A 21,941-nucleotide genomic window follows, 5' to 3' on the forward strand; every position below is an offset into this window, starting at 1 on the left:
TAAAGGGATCCTATTAGAGATGAGCGAACAGTAAAATGTCCGAGGTACGATATTCGAGTAGCCCCTCAATATTCGACTACTGGAATCGAATATCGAACCCTATTATAGTCTATGGGGGGAAAATGCTCGTTTCAGGGGTAGGCAACGTTCGATCAAATTATACTTACCAAGTCCATGAGTGAGGGTCGGGCTGGATCCTCCGAGAAGTCTTCTCCGTGCAGCGTCCCCGCGGCGTCTTCAGGCCCTGAATTCACTCTGCCAGGCATCGGGCCTGCGCAGAGCTGACTATGCATGTCCGCACTACAAGCCAGATGCCTGGCAGAGTGAATTCAGAGCCGGAAGACGCCGCGGGGAAGCTGCACGGAGAAGACTTCTATAGGTAGGAGAAGAACCAGCATTGATTGGCCGACTGTATAGCATTCGGCCAATCAATGCTGGTTCTGCATCGATCTTTTACATTCGAACAGTGAGTGGTACTCGATCGAGTACGAGTATTTTGAATACCATAGTATTCGATCGAATACCTACTCGATCGAGTACTACTCGCTCATCTCTAGATCCTATCATTCAGAAGGTATTTTTTCTCCCTAACACGTCGGAATAGGCGTGTTGTCTCTTACCTTTAGATGTTGTCTCCACGCCACCGTTCCGTAGAAATACCGGTTTTCGCAAATGAGTGCTCTCAAAGCACTGGGGGCGGGCCCCAGCGATCAAACAGCACTGGGGGTGTCCCCAATGCTGTGAGAGAACTCTCTCCAGTGCCGCCTCAATCTTCATCAGGAACTTCCTCTTCTTGTGTCTTCTTCCAGCGCAGGCGGTGAAACTTGTAAGCCTCGGGCCTGGGCTGACTGCACATGCCCACAAGCCACAAGAAATTGGCCGCTTAATTACTGTGTAAGTCATCATCTCCTCTGGGTTATACATCCACCAAACATTTATTTTTATCTGGAGCCTCTCAAAGGATGGAATTCATTTCAACTGCAATTTCATGTAAATGAAATCATATCTTAATATAGAGATCTTATACTATTAAACTACTGTGGATTGCATTATGTCATTAATTTAAATCGTCTGTTCACACCATGCGCTGCTCTAAATAGCATCTCTCAAATTATGTTAGTAAGGCTCAGATTAAATCAATCCCGATTCTACCCCATTAAAATTGTTACATCTTTCACCATGTCATTCCTGCAAAATACCTTCTTACAACCTTATTCACACTGCTCAGGTCAGATCCAGATCACGCTCTGATAGGTTAATATAGAGCATATCGTATCGCTCACTACTACGATAGCCACGCCCTGTCGTCTGTCATCATCTAAGTCTCATGGCATTACTCTGCCAATCGTGTCCAAGAATCACTTTCATTCAGTGGCGGGGCCCATGGCGAACTTTTGACATGGCCTCCACTCCTGACCAACGCCCGCCGAAGACCCCGACCGACCTCCCACACACATTCCTGCTCTCTCTATTAATCCCCTTAGTAACCCCCATACACACTGTTATCCCCCATAGTGGCCCCTGCACACCATATAATTAATAACCCATAGTGGCGCCTGCACACAGTATTATCACCCATAGTGGCCCCTGCACACAGTATTATCCCCCATAGTGGCCCCTGCACACAGTATTATCCCCCATAGTGGCCCCTGCACACAGTATTATTACCCCATAGTGGCCCCTGCACACAGTATTATTACCCCATAGTCGCCCCTGCACACAGTATTATCCCCCATAGTGGCCCTTGCACACAGTATTATCCCCCATAGTGGTCCCTGCACACAGTATTATCCCCCATAGTGGCCCCTGCACACAGTATTATACCCCATAGTGGCCCCTGCACACAGTATTATTACCCCATAGTGGCCCCTGCACACAGTATTATGTCCCATAGTGCCCCCTGCACACAGTATTATGCCCCATAGTGGCCCCTGCACACAGTATTATGTCCCATAGTGCCCCCTGCACACAGTATTATGCCCCATTGTGGCCCCTGCACACAGTATTATCCCCCATAGTGGCCCCTGCACACTGTATTATGTCCCATAGTGCCCCCTGCACACAGTATTATGCCCCATAGTGGCCCCTGCACACAGTATTATCCCCCATAGTGGCCCCTGCACACAGTATTATGTCCCATAGTGCCCCCTGAACACAGTATTATGTCCCTTAGTGGCCCCTGCACACAGTATTATTCCCCATAGTGGCCCCTGCACACAGTATTATTCCCCATAGTGGCCCCTTCACATAGTATTATGTCCCATAGTGGCCCCTTCACACAGTATTATGCCCCATAGTGACCCCTGCACACAGTATTATGCCCCATAGTGACCCCTGCACACAGTATTATGTCCCATAGTGGCCCCTGCACACAGTATTATGTCCCTTAGTGGCCCCTGCACACAGTATTATCCCCCATAGTCGCCCCTTCACACAATATTATGCCCCATAGTGACCCCTGCACACAGTATTATGCCCCATAGTGACCCCTGCACAAGGTATTATGCCCCATAGTGGCCCCTGCACACAGTATTATGTCCCATAGTTGCCCCTGCACACAGTATTATGCCCCATAGTGGCCCCTGCACACAGTATTATGTCCCATAGTGGCCCCTTCACACAGTATTATGTCCCATAGTGGCCCCTTCACATAGTATTATGCCCCATAGTGGCCCCTGCACACAGTATTATCCCCCATAGTGACCCCTGCACACATTATTATGCCCCATAGTGGCTCCTGCACACAGTATTATGCCCCACTGAGGACACCCATGAACAATTATTATACTCTGGGGTCTTTTCAGACCGATCCGAACAGCACGCTCGCATAGAAATGAATGGACGTAGTCGGCACACAGGGGGTTAAGCGGCCGGCCGCTGTCAAAGCGGAAGTACCAGGTGCATCCATTCATTTCTATCATTTCATCGGCTGATCCAAACAGTACTCGCTCATCTCTATATATAACAGGTCACATAAACCTATTCCAACCAATCATAGTTTTACTGCTTTATAATTCATAATTGAGCCCCATTTTCCACTTGCAATCTACTTGCAAGAAAAATTGCACAATGTCTGGGTAACACATGGCTTAATTGAGCTGATCGCCATAATGGTCAAAGCAGACACTTATCATTATAGAATCCAAAGGTCAACAAGCCACAATTCCCAGTTAGACCGACAAGGAAGGGACATCACCAACCAGTCAGTATACCAAATACCCAACAATTAAATAACCTTTTCAAGCATTCTAATAATATATATGGTTTTAATAGATGTAAGTTAAATCTGTTTTTATGTTCATCCCTTCTGGCGTCCTACAGTTGAATTTAAGGATCCAAAACGCCTCTCTTCTGAGATCATGGGAGGAATATGCAAATCTGTCTCCCAATATGTAAATAGGGAGACAGTGCCTCTGTTAAACTCCCCTCTATAGGAAGCACCCTGAACATCATGCCCGACTTTCGCAGAAGCCTTTACTGCATAATGTGGGATTTTTACCAAGTTGGTTTCTCAGCTATGGACGGCCGTTTCGGTCTGCTTGGACCTCGTCAGCGCAGTGTAAAAAGAACTGACTTGGTAGACGTGAGAGGCTGGGAGACCAGATTATGGGGATAATGTCACTCCATAAGGAGAGACCACCTATTAGGTGTGTGGAGACTTATAGCCATAGTCGCTCCACTGTAAGGAATCATGGGAGGAATATGCAAATCTCTCTCCCAAAATGTAAATAGGGAGACAGTGCCTCTGTTATGCTGCCCTCTTTTCTGAGAAGCATTTTTCTCCAATCCCCTCCTCGTACCGGCTTCTTGACTCCAATGCATAAAATTGAAGCTAGGAAGTGTCTGCTTTATGTGTGGTAGAAAAATGACGAGATACCCCTTATATACTTTCCAATGGAAATTTGCTAAAGCTATTTGAGCTTTCAGTGGCCTGATCGTACAGCCGATATAATCCATTCTACAGATTGTACACTTGATGCTGTAGATCGCATGGTGGGAATTGCAGCTCATACATGTTTGCAAATCCACTCTAACATCTGATCTGTAACTTTCACCTATCGAAGTTCTTGTAGTTTCTCTACAAACTGTACATCTAGTGGGACCACATCCAGCAAAGCCCCTAATGGATGGATTGATAGAGTTTCGTTGTGGTTCATTGACATAGAGACCTGGAGACAGAAGGTCCCCCAATGAACCACCTTTTCTAGCCACAAACTGTACCCCTTCATCTAATATTTTTTTGGAGATGGGGTCTGTACCCAAAATGGGTAAGTTGTTTTTTTTTTTTTAATTCCTATAATGTCACTGTACTGGGGGCTACATGCTGTGGAAAAAGTTAGATTAGGTCTTGGATTTGTAGTTTTGATGTTTTTATTTTCTAGTAGAGGTGAGCGAGTAGTTAAATACTCGATATTCAATATTCGTTTCGAGTAGCCCTGCAATATTTGACTACTCGAATCAAATATCGAATCCTATTATACTCTATGGGGGAAAAATGCTCATTTCATGGGTAGGCAATAGAGATGAGCAAACACTAAAATATACGGGTTTCGAACCCCATTATAGTCTATGGGGGAAAATGCTAGTTTCAGGGGTAGGCAACATTCAATCAAATTCTACTTACCAAATTCATGAGTGAGGGTCGGGCTGGATTCTTCTCCCTGCGCAGCGTCCCCGCGTCCTCTTCCGGCCTTGAATTCACTCTGCTAGGCATCGGGCCTGGGCAGAGCCGACTGCGCATGCCCACACTACAAGCGGACATGTGCAGTCGGTTCTGTCCAGGCCTGATGCCTGGCAGAGTGAATGGAGAGCTGGAAGAGCCAGAAGAAGCCGCGGAGAAGAACCAGCGTTGCTTGGCTGACTGTATAGTATTCGGCCAATCAATGATGGTTCTGCATCGAACTTTTATATTCGAACAGCGAGTGGTACTCCATCGAGTATTTCGAATACCGTAGTATTCGATCGAATACCTACTCGCTCATCTCTAGTAGGCAACATTCGATCAAATTGAACTTACAAAGTCCACAAGTGAGGGGCGGGCTGGATTCTTCGAAAAGTCTTCTCCGTACAGCGTCCCCGCGGCGTCTTCCAGCTCTGAATTCACTCTGCCAGGCATCGGGCCTGGGCAGAGCCGACTGCGTATGCCTGCGCTATAAGAAAATGGCCGCTTACAGTCAAAGAGACCATTTTCTTGTAGCGCGGGCATGCGCAGTCGGCTCTGCCCAGGCCCGATGCCTGGCAGAGTGAATTCAGAGCCGGAAGACGCCGCGGGGACGCTGCGCGGAGAAGACTTCTAAAGGTAGGAGAAGAACCAGCGTTGCTTGGCCGACTGTATAGCATTCGGCCAATCAACGCTGGTTCTGCATAGAATTTTTACATTCGAATAGCGAGTGGTACTCGACCGCTTACGAGTATTTTGAATACCGTAGTATTCGATCGAATACCTACTCGATTGAATACTACTCACTCATCTCTATTTTCTAGCAATGATTTCCTTGATCTATCTTTAATTAATGTTTGGGCTCTTTCCAGAGTCCGTTCCGGATATTTTCTTTGACGTAACCTATTGAGCGTGTTATTTGCATGACATGTGAAAACTTCTTCTTTAGTACAAGCTCTTTTGGTACGGACCAATTCCCCCATGGGAATGGATCTAATTGTGTGCTTTATTTCACAGTATTCCAATGCGTATATTCTATATTAAAGGATTCGCTGAAGGGCGGGGGACACTATTCACCCATAGAACAATGTACAGTATCAAAACATCACTTTTAATAAACTCTTTAAAAATAACAAAAGCATAAGTTGTTGAACCACCGTGCTCAAAGTGTTACTTCAATTGTGAGGGGCAAATAATAAAGGGAGTGGAATGCTGTATCTGCTTGTCACTAAGAGACAGGTTACCCTCACTCCCTAAAATAGTATAGTGGCTAGATCCCAGACACCAGGAACCAACAGGGAGACCTATGAATAGGCTCTACGATTTGCACCCCCTTCCTCTGAGGTTACTGGCCTACCGCCACGCCAACAGAGAGGAAGGGGGTATCGAAGGCCAGGTCTCTCTAAGGACTGTGCTGGGAAATATGCTCACAACTGCTAAAGGAACTGAGTCTACGCGATTCTTCTTTCACCAAAAGATTCATCAGGGGTCTCAAATTGTCCTCACAAATAGACAGGAGTCAAAGCTGCTATTATGTATGATGGTGTGATGTCTGAACGCCCGCAGAACCGCCGCTCTACATGTGTTGTTTTTTCATGGCCATTGAAACAGGCTGTCAAAAAAAAAAAAAAAACTGATCTGGATACAAACATTGCAAAAAACCCCCGATATTTTGCTTTTTTTTTTTAAAAAAAAAAGGGTTGAGAACTCATCAGGTCCATCTTCATGAACGGTAGAATGTGTTTTATGTAACAGATATGAAGAGATTGTCTAACCCCTTTAGCAAATACAGGGTTAAGTCTCCAGGCTTCTGAAACCATGAACTTTTTCCTCTATTTACTCTCAGAAGATGTTCTTGGAGATGGAGCTCCATTGTTGTACAAGGTACACAGCCTGACTAGGACGGTGAGCTCCTGAAACAACATTACACAATGCCCTTGTCTTATTTCCATTCACCATTGTCTTACCATAGTCCACACACAATGTTCCCTCTAAGGATTTCTAGCTAGTGAGGGCAGAAGGTCAGGAGTTGGGCGCTGCTTCTTCTAAACTGGACAATCCAAATTACTGGCCAATAAATATTACTGTACAGAACCAAATAATTCATCCTAATGATCTAGAGTAGTTACTGGCTGACTGGTATCATAACTGAGGTCTAAGCCAGAGATGATATCGATGTCTGCATCTATGGTGGTCTAAGGCAGGCAATGGGTTAATTTTACAGATGAGCGACGTTTTGGAAAATTTGATTCAGCCGCTTCTCTGGATTTCCCAAAAAAGATTTAATTTGATTTGTTCCACCTTCTGCTTGCACTCTTTGTGTTCAGTTATGATACCCTGTTTTAGGTTCTTGTTGCTCTGTCTAAACGCTGCTCTATTCCCTCATCTCTGAATTGATTTTCCACCACACACATCTCTTATACCTTTGTGTCCCACTGCCCCTCTAATAGTTAATCTTAGTCTTACCTGTGTGATTGACAGTCTTCTGCCAATCAAGTCTGGGGGAGGTTCTGGACTCTGCTTCTGTCTTGTCTTGTCTCTTCTATGTAACACTTATTCAGAGAAGGGACTGTCTCCCAGTTGTCCTCTACCGCCTAGGGTAGTTGAGGCAAGTAGGTAGGGAAAGGGACTGGGTCCAGTTTAGAACTCACTGTCTCTGTCATTCTCTTCCTTTCTGGTTTCATCAGCAGCCATTGGGGAATTGCTGAATAGGCAATTCCATAACACCAATAAGATTAATGGATATTTGTTTATATTATAATATACAAGAATATAATTATACAGGACACATAAACCATCCATAAAGCTGTGATAGGAAATAGAAAATGGAACTCTGTGGATGTACAATACACTGTAAGATCTCTAGGAGTGTAAAAGTAAAAAAAAAAAAAAAAAAAAATCTACACAAATAAAGTAAATATAAAAATTGAAATGATCACCCTTTGCAATATCAGATATTAAAGTAGACATATAAATAAAAAGCAAGTAAAACCACAAATTCATTAGGTATCTCCAAATGTGAACTGCAAGCAGATATTTTTCTCATAAGGAATAACATATAAAAAGATTTGAACTGCTGTCTTTTTGCCATTTTGACTCCTTCAAAAAATTTTAAAAAGTTTTATACATCAGAAATTCCCCAGTTAGATAGATAAATAAATAAAAAGTACATATGGCCTCCACATGCTGCTGCTGCTGTCTCCCCTCTTTTCCACTGGGTCAATGCATGGACTCCTCACACTGCTGCCACCTCCAAACTCTGCCACTGGGTCACTGTATGGTCCCCTCATGCTGTTGCTGCCTGATCACTCTTCCACTGGGTCACTGTATAACCTCCTAAGGCTGCTGCCATCTCTTCACACTGCCACTGGGTCACTGTATGGCATCCTTATGTTGCTGCCGCCTGCTCTCTATGACACTCAGACACTGTATAACCTCCTAAAGCTGCTGCCATCTCTTCACTCTGCCACTGGGTCACTGTATGGCCTCCTTAGGCTGCTGCAGCCTCCACTCTCTGCCAATGGATCACTGTATGGCCACGTAAGGCTGCTGCTACTTCCACATTATTAAACCTTGCCACTCTGTGGCCTCCTCTTGATGCTGCTACCTCATTGCTATGTTGTCATGTCACTATGACACCCTCTCCATCCTCTTAACTTGTATACAAATTTACAAGAATAGGTTCTGTAGACACCTGTGTGGAATCAACAGACGATGGTGTCAAAGGAATGTGCTCTGTCACGCTACAGTAGGTTCCTGAGCCTCTGCACAGTTGTTTATACCTGGCTTTAACACCGACATGTAAGGCTAAGTTCACTCTTCCTTTATTTGGTCAGTTTTGTCCCTGTAACTGGCCAAATAAGTGAGGTGTGCAGCGGTTCTACAAACGAAGCCTGTCATATGAGTGTCATACTGACTCACTTTATTGTTTCACTACCACAGCAGACTCTCCATGTGTGTTACTGCAAGGCCCAGTGTTCTACCCCACAATACAGGCTTTCTGCAGCCAGGAAATAGCTGTTTTAATTTTTAACACAATTCACTACAAATTAATTCATATAGAATGAAATTTTTCGGTGAAATCCGGCCAAGTGGCAGGATCAAATTTTTCAAAACTTTGTTCAACTCTAACGCATAGAGGACCCTTGAAAATGGCCATCCCTTAGTGCTAGACTGCTGTGAGTTTTTGTGGCTATTTTTTTTTTTTTTAATGTAGATTGTGAGCCCCACATAGAGCTCACAATGTACAGTTTTCCCTATCAGTATGTCTTTCTTTGGAATATGGGATGGAAATCCATGCAAACACGGGGAGAACATACAAACTCCTTGCAGATGGTTTTATGCCCTTGGTGGGATTTGAACACCAGGACTCCAGTGCTGCAAGGCTGCAGTGCTAACCACTGAGCCACCGTGTGGCCCCTATTTTTCATTTTTATTTCAGTGAACTTTATATAACCAGAGTATTTTTTCATTGATCATGCTATGACTGAGGGATTGACTAAACCCATAAGTTGCGGTTTTTAACCATTTTTCCACTATGTGTTTTTCTTCCTACTTTTGCACACTATTTGTATTTTTAATTTTTTCATGAATTAAAAGTTAAATTTTAAAGAAGCCGGGCTGTGGATGCGTGTCCCTTTTGATCCTTTAGTACAACTTGAGAGTGTAGCCACAAAAAGTAAGCTAGCCCAAAAAAAGAATTAAAGGTCATCATGAGCGAACACTAAAATGTCCGAGGTTCGAAATCCGATTCGAACAGCCGCACACTGTTCGACTGTTCGAACGGATTTCGAACCCCATTACGCTCGTTTCAGGGGTAGGCAAAATTCGATAAAATTATACTTATAATATACTTACAAGTCCACGAGTGACGGTCGGGCTGGATTCTACTTGAAGTCTTCTCCCGACCGGATGCCTAGGCAGAGTGAATTCCAGCCGTAGGACACCGCGGGGACACTGCACGGAAAAGACTTCCAAAGGTAGGAGAAGAACAAGCGTTGAATGGCAGAATGTATAGCATTCTGCCACTCAACGCTGGTTCTGCATCGAACCTTAAACTTCGAACAGCTAGTAGTGTTCGATCGAGTACGAGTATTTTGAATACCGTAGTATTCGATTGGAACTTTACACTAAGGTTCCTGATACCAAACATAAGCATCTTGTGCACCCAAACAGAACAAACACAATCAAAAGACCTTTGAGGGAAATACAACTTTCGGAGATATTTCAGACAACAATCACACATTGCATGAACAAAACCAAGACACATCAGATCTTCTCTTTTTGGTCAGATCACATGGACTGATGCTCTCATGGACTCCTTGTGTTACGTGACATTACTCCATTGTCTTACGGTGGCAGAACCTTTGCTGGAGGCCATTTTTGTGCCTCAGTCATTGTTAAGAGGAGCAGGATGTCCTGCTAGGGGAATTTAGAATAGGTGACGTCTCCTGGCAAGAGTTATTGGATAGATCTTATCTTTCCCATGATGCAACAGTTTAATTACATTTCAGAAGAGTATTTATATGATCTGTGTGTGCAGATGGCAGGAAGAAGAGAAGAAGACACAGACGAGAAGAATCCAAGAAGCCCAAGGAGCCACCCATTCACTGACAATGAAGATCCTCCTTGCTTTGCTCTGCATGTTCTCTGCTCTTGTCTGCTCAGGTAACACTAATGTATTCACATGGGATTGTATGTATAGAATAGTATAGAAGAGTTATATAGAGAGAATAATAGACACATAGAAGAACTGAGGAACATCCACCGGCTTTACTGCACATTGGCTTCATGGTTGAGGCATATGATAATATCAGATACAAGATTTTGTAAATGTTGCTTTGATCTGGGAAAGGTCTCTCACATTATTAGTATACAGTCCTATGAAAAAGTTTGGGCACCCCTATTAATCTTAATCATTTTTAGTTCTAAATATTTTGGTGTTTGCAGCAGCCATTTCAGTTTGATATATCTAATAACTGATGGACACAGTAATATTTCAGGATTGAAATGAGGTTTATTGTACTAACAGAAAATGCGCAATATGCATTAAACCAAAATTTGACCAGTGCAAAAGTATGGGCACCCTTATCATTTTATTGATTTGAATACTCCTAACTACTTTTTACTGACTTACTGAAGCACAAAATTGGTTTTGTAACCTCAGTGAGCTTTGAACTTCATAGCCAGATGTATCCAATCATGAGAAAAGGTATTTAAGGTGGCCAATTGCAAGTTGTTCTACTATTTGAATCTCCTCTGAAGAGCGGCATCATGGGCTACTCAAAACAACGCTCAAATGATCTGAAAACAAAGATTGTTCAACATAGTTGTTCAGCGGAAGGATACAAAAAGCTGTCTCAGAGATTTAACCTGTCAGTTTCCACTGTGAGGAACATAGTAAGGAAATGGAAGACCACAGGGACAGTTCTTGTTAAGCCCAGAAGTGGCAGGCCAAGAAAAATATCAGAAAGGCAGAGAAGAAGAATGGTGAGAACAGTCAAGGACAATCCACAGACCACCTCCAAAGAGCTGCAGCATCATCTTGCTGCAGATGGTGTCACTGTGCATCGGTCAACAATACAGCGCACTTTGCACAAATAGAAGCTGTATGGGAGAGTGATGAGAAAGAAGCCGTTTCTGCACGTACGCCACAAATAGAGTTGCCTGAGGTATGCAAAAGCACATTTGGACAAGGCAGCTTCATTTTGGAAACAAAAATTGAGTTGTTTGGTTATAAAAAAAGGCGTTATGCATGGCGTCCAAAAAGAAACAGCATTCCAAGAAAAACACATGCTACCCACTGTAAAATTTGGTGGAGGTTCCATCATGCTTTGGGGCTGTGTGGCCAATGCCGGCATCGGGAATCTTGTTGAAGTTGAGAGTCGCATGGATTCCACTCAGTATCAGCAGATTCTTGAGAATAATGTTCAAGAATCAGTGACGAAGTTGAAGTTATGCCGGGGATGGATATTTCAGCAAGACAATGATCCAAAACACCGCTCCAAATCCTCAGGCATTTATGCAGAGGAACAATTACAATGTTCTGGAATGGCCATCCCAGTCCCCAGACCTGAATATCATTGAACATCTGTGGGATGATTTGAAGCGGGCTGTCCATGCTCGGCGACCATCTAACTTAACTGAACTTGAATTGTTTGTCCAAAATACCTTTATCCAGGATCCAGGAACTGATTAAAAGCTACAGGAAGCGACTAGAGGCTGTTATCTTTGCAAAAGGAGGATCTACTAAATATTAATGTCACTTTTCTGTTGAGGTGCCCATACTTTTGCACCGGTCAAATTTTGGTTTAATGCATATTGCACATTTTCTGTTAGTACAATAAACCTCATTTCAATCCTGAAATATTACTGTGTCCATCAGTTATTAGATATATCAAACTGAAATGGCTGTTGCAAATACCAAAATATTTAGAACTAAAAATGATTAAGATTAATAGGGGTGCCCAAACTTTTTCATAGGACTGTATAAGTACATATATTGTAAGTATATTATGTATGATATGGCTGTTATATAACTGACACTACATTCTTGCTACATTATACTATATATGGTTATATTTGTTATTAGAGATATTTGCTTATTTCTGAGTTTAGTCCTTACATGGGAATTAACCAACTCCTGGGCTGTATCTGCTACATGTAGGCAGGCTGTACATAGCGTTGTCTGGAGATTCCCCATGTGCTGATATGATGTATAATAATGTCAGAGTCACAATACTGGTCCAGGACATGCATATTGATGGCAGTACCAAGGACTGGAGTGTTACAATCAAGTGCAGCAGATATCAAATGTTACAGTGAGAAGGATAGGGGTTTAGGCATTAATGGCTGAGTAAAGAGGGATTTTCAGGACCCACCAAATTTACACTGTTATACAAGCTGTACACTGACCATGTGAAGGTTATAATCATGTAATGTATGAAAACATTGTTATCCTTAAAAGCTGAATGCTAGATATAGTTCCTTTTGCTTGAAACTGATATAATGTTATATGATATGATGGCGCCTGCATCCTGGATGGGTGCAAGAAAAACAAATGCTTGACTTTGCTGCCAGAAGACTCCCCAAGGTCACCACGCAGGACCGGGAGCAGCTGGCTATATATGGCATGCTTAAACTTTTTCTGTTTGATTGAGATGTATCATACCAATCAGGAATGAATATGAAAACTTAGGTTGTTATTAGAGATGAGCGAGTACTATTCGAACCAGCCGTTTCGAATAGCACACACTCGTAGGAATGAATGGACGTAGCCGACACGTAGACTTTGCCGGTGGCCGGCCGCTTAACCCCCTGCATGCTAGCCGCTTCCATTCATTCCTATGGGTGCGTGCTATTCAAAACTGGAGTTTCAAATAGTACTCGCTCATCTCTAGTTGTTATCTCTCTTCATCTCTCTGCTGCTTTTTAACCCCATGCTGTTTTAATAAAAGTGTGTCAGAATTTCCTCCTTGGTTGAGAGAGGAACTAATACTAACATTGTGTGTCTGGTGTCATTTCCTTACTGCTGGCGCTCAGCCTAATTAATTTGGATGACGACAGTTACCAGGATGATTGGTCAATTAGTCATTAACGTGGCTTTGACCTTATCATCTACATTGCATTGTATTAAAGAGTCATTTCTTTAGTGTTGTCCCATGTCAATCCTACGATACAATGGAAAAAATATCAGGGCAGACTAGATAGACTAAGAAAAAGGAGGGGGGGAGGGTAATTTTAATTATTACATTTTATTACATTCTCTTGACCCATCCAGTGATGTCTTTTATATGGACCTATGTCTTACATTTCCATTGATGGCTTTTTGGAGTCCTTACCTTTTCCGGGAGGCTTCCTAAAGGTTTATCCCTTCAAATATAAGCAGCGGTTGAGTCGGCTTTCCATAGTTATTAAAATAAAGTTAAAAAAAATCATGAAACCAAAAATACGGCATGTATCATGAGGTAAGACCATGAGCCAAAACTATTAGGTAGTAATGTTGCCGATCACCAATGTCCGGGGTCTTGTTGACTACGATTATGAATATTGTGCTTCTCATGATTGACATCATTTTTGTTTTCAACCGTCCCCATGCTGAATCACTGAATCCTTTCCTGTATTTTCCAGTCCTTTCTGGTCTCTGTTTCTCGTGTATGTCCAAAAACTCCACGACATGTAATGCAACTGAGGTAGAATGCCTTGGACAAACGTGCATGAGCTGTTTTCAAAAGTTTAGAGTTGGTGAGTACAACTCACTTTTTCTTATAACAAAAGTATCAGCTTTTCATTTTTTGGTTTTCTGACATCAGTTTTCTCCTTCTGTAGGTAATAATACAATGCTCTCAGTGTTTAGAGGTTGTGGCACTAAAGAGTGTAATAACATAGGCTTGGCAAGCCAGGACCAAATATCATACCAATTCATATCAACGTGCTGCGATGAACGTCTATGCAATAATCATACATTTAAGTGTAAGTGTGAAATATAGGAGAATAAGTAACTTATTATTATTATTATTATTATTATTATTATTATTATTATTTACATTGCATTATTAATTCTATGGTGCCGTACATTTGTGAGGGGGTTTATCCACCTAGTACAGTAACAGAAAGCTAACTAGAGGACGAACCTGATACAAGTAGCAAAGAGGACTCTGCCTACAGGCCTACAGTCTATAAGGCAAGATAGGTGGACACAATAGGTGAGGGTAACAGCTGCTTACATAGTGGTATATTGGCAGTAGGGTTACTGTGTTTTTTGTTGTTGTCTTTTTTTTTATAAATGTCTGTTAGTACTAGTGATGGGTTAATAAGTACACCCATGTACCTTTTATCAGTGTTTGAATTGATTTCTAGGTATCTCTGGTTGCTGCTGCAATCTCTGCCTTTGTTTAGATGCTGTACCCTCATGCTCTGAAGCTTCCTGCTGCTGCACTAACTCCCTCTCTCTCAGCCCCCTTCTCTCTCACTCTGTTACAAAACGCTCCATCTCGCTAAGCCTAGACCCTTCCACCCTCACTGACTAGCAATTCTACCCATTACTAGCTCCCACCCTTCCCTGTCTCTCTTTAGCCTAGATATCCCACCCATTAATAGCCCCTCCTACCCTCCATGTTTCCCTGGCTAACTTATTCTGCCCATGGCTAGAGGACAGGAAGAGGGGAGGACCCATTCCCTGGACACAGGAACGCTTGGCTAGTATTGTAGGGGATGAGGAAGAGTAATGGTGATGTTCCGTTTCGGAACGTCACCAGATTTTCAGAATGTGTCCCTGGACCGGTCCCATGACTGCTCCAGGGATATGGGTAGTTGTGCATTTTTATTTTTTTTTAAATGAAGTAAATTAGAAGTTAGGTGTGGGGGGAAGGGAGTTTAGTTTAGGGGATAATTATTAGTTTATTCTGGACAACCCCTTTAAGGATACTATATGCCTCAGGCTGTTCAGAAAATGTGCCTCCCCTCCCCACAATTCACACCAGAGATCCCTTTAACATAAAAATGTCACATAATGGCCCCTACACGGTATGTTACACAATGGCCTCCACACAGTATGTTGTCCCATAGTAGCCTCTTCATGGAGTATAATGTCCCATAGCCATCCTTCATATACTATAATGTCTCATAGCTGCCCATCACATAATTTTCCATAGCTGCCCTCCATATAGTATAATGTCCCATAGCTGCCCTCCATATAGTATAATGTCCCATAGCTTTCATCCAAATAGTATAATGTTCCATAATGGCCCTTCTCATAGTATAATGTCCCATAGTGGCCCTTCCATAGTATAATGTCCCATGCTTGCCCTCCACATAGTATAATGTCCCATAGTGGCCCTTCCATAGTATAATGTCCCATAGCTTCCCTCCACATAGTATAATGTTCCATAATGGCCCTTCTCATAGTATAATGTCCCATAGTTGCCCTCCACATAGTATAATGTCCCATAGCTTTCCTCCAAATAGTATAATGTCCCATAGTGGCCCTTCCATAGTATAATGTCCCATAGCTGCCCTCCACATAGTATAATGTCCCATAGCTTCCCTCCACATAGTATAATGTTCCATAGTGGCCCTTCTCATAGTATAATGTCCCATAGCTGCCCTCCACATAGTATAATGTCCCATGCTTGCCCTCCACATAGTATAATGTCCCATAGTTGCCCTCCACATAGTATAATGTCCCATAGCTGCCCTCCACATAGTATAATGTCCCATAGTTGCCCTCCACATAGTATAATGTCCCATAGCTGCCCTCCACATAGTATAATGTCCCATAGTTGCCCTCCACATAGTTTAATATCCCATAGCTGCCCTCCACATAGTATAATATCCCATAGCTGCCCTCCACATAGTATAATGTCCCATAGCTGCCCTCCACACAGTATAATGTCCCATAGCGGCCCTCCACATAGTATAATATCTAGAGATGAGCGAACAGTGTTCTATCGAACACATGTTCGATCGGATATCAGGGTGTTCGCCATGTTCGAATCGAATCGAACACCGCGTGGTAAAGTGCGCCAAAATTCGATTCCCCTCCCACCTTCCCTGGCACCTTTTTTGCACCAATAACAGCGCAGGGGAGGTGGGACAGGAACTACGACACCGGGGGCATTGAAAAAAATTGGAAAAAGTCATTGGCTGCCAAAATCAGGTGACCTCCATTTTAGACGAATAGTGGATTTCAAATCCGGGTCATATGAGAATGGGAACTTTGTGACTATGAGACAGGGATAGCTGTACAGGCAGGGATAGCTAGGGATAACCTTTATTTAGGGGGGAATGTTATTAAAAATAACTTTTTGGGGCTCTATCGGGTGTGTAATTGTGATTTTTGTGAGATAAACTTTTTCCCATAGGGATGCATTGGCCAGCGCTGATTGGCCGAATTCCGTACTCTGGCCAATCAGTGCTGGCCAATGCATTCTATTAGCTTGATGAAGCAGAGTGTGCACAAGGGTTCAAGCGCACCCTCGGCTCTGATGTAGCAGAGCCGAGGCTGCACAAGGGTTCAAGCGCACCCTCGGCTCTGATGTAGGAGAGCCGAGGGTGCACTTGAACCCTTGTGCACCCTCAGCTCTGCTACATCAGAGCCGAGGGTGCGCTTGAACCCTTGTGCACACTCTGCTTCATCAAGCTAATAGAATGCATTGGCCAGCGCTGATTGGCCAGAGTACGGAACTCGACCAATCAGCGCTGGCTCTGCTGGAGGAGGCGGAGTCTAAGATCGCTCCACACCAGTCTCCATTCAGGTCCGACCTTAGACTCCGCCTCCTCCGGCAGAGCCAGCGCTGATTGGCCGAAGGCTGGCCAATGCATTCCTATGCGAATGCAGAGACTTAGCAGTGCTGAGTCAGTTTTGCTCAACTACACATCTGATGCTCACTCGGCACTGCTACATCAGATGTAGCAATCTGATGTAGCAGAGCCGAGGGTGCACTAGAACCCCTGTGCAAACTCAGTTCACGCTAATACAATGCATTGGCCAGCGCTGATTGGCCAATGCATTCTATTAGCCCGATGAAGTAAAGCTGAATGTGTGTGCTAAGCACACACATTCAGCACTGCTTCATCACGCCAATACAATGCATTAGCCAGTGCTGATTGGCCAGAGTACAGAATTCGGCCAATCAGCGCTGGCTCTGCTGGAGGAGGCGGAGTCTAAGATCGCTCCACACCAGTCTCCATTCAGGTCCGACCTTAGACTCCGCCTCCTCCAGCAGAGCCAGCGCTGATTGGCCGAATTCCGTACTCTGGCCAATCAGCACTGGCTAATGCATTGTATTGGCGTGATGAAGCAGTGCTGAATGTGTGTGCTTAACACACACATTCAGCTCTACTTCATCGGGCTAATAGAATGCATTGGCCAGCGCTGATTGGCCAGAGTATGGAATTCGGCCAATCAGCGCTGGCTCTGCTGGAGGAGGCGGAGTCTAAGGTCGGACCTGAATGGAGACTGGTGTGGAGCGATCTTAGACTCCGCCTCCTCCAGCAGAGCCAGCGCTGATTGGTCGAGTTCCGTACTCTGGCCAATCAGCACTGGCCAATGCATTTCTATGGGGAAAAGTTAGCTTGCAAAAATCGCAAACTGACAGGGATTTCCATGAAATAAAGTGACTTTTATGCCCCCAGACATGCTTCCCCTGCTGTCCCAGTGTCATTCCAGGGTGTTGGTATCATTTCCTGGGGTGTCATAGTGGACTTGGTGACCCTCCAGACACGAATTTGGGTTTCCCCCTTAACGAGTATATGTTCCCCATAGACTATAATGGGGTTCGAAACCCATTCGAACTCTCGAACAGTGAGCGGCTGTTCGAATCGAATTTCGAACCTCGAACATTTTAGTGTTCGCTCATCTCTAATAATATCCCATAGCTGCCCTCCACATAGTATAATGTCCCATGCTTGCCCTCCACATAGTATAATGTTCCATAGTTGCCCTCCACATTGTTTAATATCCCATAGCGGCCCTTTATATAGTATAATGTCCCATAGCGGCCCTCCACATAGTATAATGTCCCATAGTTGCCCTCCACATAGTATAATGTCCCATAGTTGCCCTCCACATAGTATAATGTCCCATAGAGGCCCTCCACATAGTATAATATCCCATAGCTGCCCTCCACATAGTATAACGTCCCATGCTTGCCCTCCACATAGTATAATGTCCCATAGCGGCCCTCCACACAGTATAATGTCTCATAGTAGCCATCCACATAGTATAATGTCCCATAGCGGCCCTCCACACAGTATAATGTCTCATAGTAGCCATCCACATAGTAAACATAACAAACAGTCTTACTCACTTCCCCTGGGCTTCAGCTCCAGTCCCCGTCCTCTTTGAGACTCCTCCAGTCTTCTGTAAGATGTCAGGGACCGCTACGGCCTGGATGGATTTGTCATAACTAATATCTTGAATTGAATTTGTTGGGTGATGGGCATCCAGTGTAGGGATTGCCAGAAGGGAGAGGCCGATGAATAGTGAAGAGCGGTGGATTAACCAGGCAGCAGAGCTGGGGGTGTATTGGAGGGGCCCAAAAGAATTAACTGGGGGCCACAGATAAGGATATTGTAGTGCCTTGGAGGAAGATGATAAGGGTATGGGGGGGAAAGCATCTTTGTATATTCTGGGGTAAGAGAGGAGAACATACGAGACAGATGTATTTGAGGTGTAAGTGGAGAGAAGTATTAAACTATTCTGTCCTCCAAATCCTATAACTTATTAGGGAATATTGACACCATAGAGGGGGTGACCTTAAATAAGTCAACGGATGATTTTACCTTCACCAAGGAGCCAAAGACATTGGATTATAACATTGGGGACGTGAGAAGATAAACTGAGGAGATGTAAAGTATTGGAAAGACATTAACAAATTATATTGATCATGAATTAAAAAAAATATAAAATTTTATTTCTCCAGTTCCTAAAGAGAATTTAACACAAAATCATAAAGAATGTCCATCCTGCTTCCTGAACGGCACTACCAAGGAATGTGTGACTACCAAGATGATGAACTGCACTGGATCCCAGGACCAATGCTTCAACTATAAGGGAGAACTGATATTTCCAGGTGAGCAAATATTAATATATAAATAATAGTTTATTTTTGTCAATTAACAAAAAAGTAAAGAAAAGGAAACAAAAATATAAATCCCATTAATATCTAGTGTGACCTTTGTTCCTTGGAGGAGGAGTCCTGGAAGTGATGACACGGCCCCCACAGATATAGACCTGATCTCATCATCATCCAGTCTGTCTGTGACTACAGGAATGCACAGAAGGATTGGATCAAGCTTACATCCTCAGAAGTATTGTGTTTCGTTCTCCAAGATGGCGGGAACAACCTCCCTGCCGAGGGTCTTCAAAAACAGTCTGAAATATTGATGAGATTTACATTTCTCTTTTCTTAATTCAGTTTGCATTTTGTTAATAGACAACAATAAGCTATTAAAGGGATTTTTTAGCCCTAGATTGATTTTTCATACTCATGACCTGTTGTCAGGATTAGAGATGAGCGAGTAGTACCCGATCGAGTAGGTATTCAATCGAATATTACGGTATTAGAAATACTCGTACTCGATCGAGTACCACTCGCTATTCGAATGTAAAAGTTCGTTGCAGAACCAGCATTGATTGGCCGAATGCTATACAGTCGGCCAATCAATGCTGGTTCTTCTCCTACCTTTAGAAGTCTTCTCTGTGCAGCTTCCCCGTGGCGTCTTCCAGCTCTTCATTCACTCTGCCAGGCATCGGGCCTGGGCAGAGCCAACTTGTAGTGCGGGCATGCGTAGTCGGCTCTGCCCAAGCCCGATGCCTGGCAGAGTGAATGAAGAGTCGGAAGACGCCGCGGGGAAGCTGCAAGGAAAAGACTGCACGGAGGATCCAGCCCGACCCTCACTCGTGGACTTTGTAAGTATAATTTGATTGATCGTTGCCTACCCCCTGAAACGAGCATTTTCCCCCCATAGACTATAATAGGGTTCGATATTCGATTCGAGTAGTCGAATATTGAGGGGCTACTAGAAACGTATATCGAACCTCGAACATTTTACTGTTCGCTCATCTCTAGTCAGGATAAGTCATCAGTATGTGTTATGTGGGGAGTACAACACATGGACCTCACATAGATCATCTTTACTAGTAGTCTCCTCGTGCGAGAAGCTGCTAACTGATGGGGAGTGCGTGCAGCACCGCTCCTATTCAAGTAATAGAAGCAGCTTTGTAATTCTCCGGAACCACCACTATGTAGTGAGCGGGCCTGACCCTTCGTTCACATCTGTGTTCATTGTTCTGGTTGGAGATTCCACATGGGGATTACTGAACGCAACTGCAAGCGGTGTGCAGTAAAAGCTCACTGACCCGATAGACTATCATAGGGTCCATGTTCTGGCCGCACACTGCCCGCACGAATTATGCAGACAGGAAAGTAGATTGTGAACTACAGTAAATTGTGAATTACTTTATAGTCTATGAGGTCCATGTGCTTTCACTGGCACACTGCTTGCAATTGCGTTCAGTCTCCCATTCTGGTGGATCCTCATGTGGTCTTCCCCCAGACAGAATACTAACACAGATGTGAAAGAGGCCTGAGGCTCTGGTCCTACTATATGTATGGGAGCCGGGCTTCATGCACTCTCCATCCAGTTTTTGGCACCTGGCTTGTGACTAGGTCAGCAGTGTGAAAAAACCTTTTAAGATTGAGGCCCCACATATCAGGCCACAAAAACTCTGAACACATTGCGTTTTTTCCAGCAGCGCTTTTCACAGAAAGTCAGCTGGAATTATACCCATAGGGAAGCCACCGGTGTTTCCGTCGGTATAATTGACATGCTGCAATTTCCAAAATTTTGGAAATTGTAGCGTATCCACTGCACATATATTTCTACAAAGTGGACATGGGATTTACTAGAATTCTATCCACTTTGCCCAACACTTCTGTTTTTGAAAACAGGTTTACATTGCGTCCTTTCTTCCCAATGTAAAACTTCCGCTCAGGGCTGTATGTACCAGATTTTAGCTAATGATTTTTTGTCTCTGTGTCTACAGATGGGACGATGAGTAATTATTCCATAAAGGGTTGTAGTAATACCTATGCCTGCGAAGTAAATGTAAGAAGAAACATTGGGATTAATGAAACAAAAAGGATTGACATAAGCTGCTAGACGTTACGTCACAGTCCAGGAATCTTCAGTGACCCTGAATGAATGAATCAGCCGTCTTCCAATCTGATGATTTTCTCTGATTTGTCTCGATATAGAAGGATATTACACACCTAAATCATTTCTTGGCTTTGGGTTGGGAGCTTGACTTCTTTTTGCGTCAATACGAAGTAATGTTTTTGGTCTACACTGTTGGGGAAGGGCAACGAGCGGCCACAACTTGTAGACCATTGGGTTGGCTCAAATCCTATAACCTTTGAACTGGTAAAAATACTGAAATCAAAGGAGATCATTCTGGCAACTCAAGATTTTTAATGCAGATGTGAAAATCAAAACGGGGCAATAAATACTCACTAAGCAATGTGTTGTCTCTGTGTGACTTCATGGTAAGGTGATGAGATGGGACCGCTCAGACCAGGCAAGAAGTAGCTCTCAACGGGTCTATCATCAGATATTAATAAAAAAAAAATACATTTGTGTTAGGGACATCAAGGGGTCCTCATAATAGAGTATGTTGCAGAGTTCCAAATTAAATATCAGGCCTGGAGAAGTCACACCCATTATCAGGCCTGGAGAAGTCACACACACACACACACAGCTGATAGTGTATCAAGTGAGT

The 21,941-nt window shown here is 43.6% G+C and overlaps 1 protein-coding gene across 1 annotated transcript in view; it reads left to right on the forward strand.

The window, feature by feature from the left end:
- Positions 1 to 21,325, forward strand: part of LOC142209167 (phospholipase A2 inhibitor gamma subunit B-like) — a 56,869-nt gene extending 35,544 nt beyond the window's left edge. Inside the window, exon 5 of the mRNA XM_075278099.1 lies at positions 21,210 to 21,325. Coding sequence (XP_075134200.1) covers positions 21,210 to 21,325 — 116 coding nt within the window. The remainder of the gene's footprint in view (positions 1 to 21,209) is intronic.
- The last annotated feature ends 616 nt before the right edge of the window (positions 21,326 to 21,941 follow it).

The sequence above is a fragment of the Leptodactylus fuscus genome, chromosome 6 (genome assembly GCF_031893055.1).
Source record: "Leptodactylus fuscus isolate aLepFus1 chromosome 6, aLepFus1.hap2, whole genome shotgun sequence".
In the NCBI taxonomy this organism is placed as follows: Eukaryota; Metazoa; Chordata; class Amphibia; order Anura; family Leptodactylidae; genus Leptodactylus; species Leptodactylus fuscus.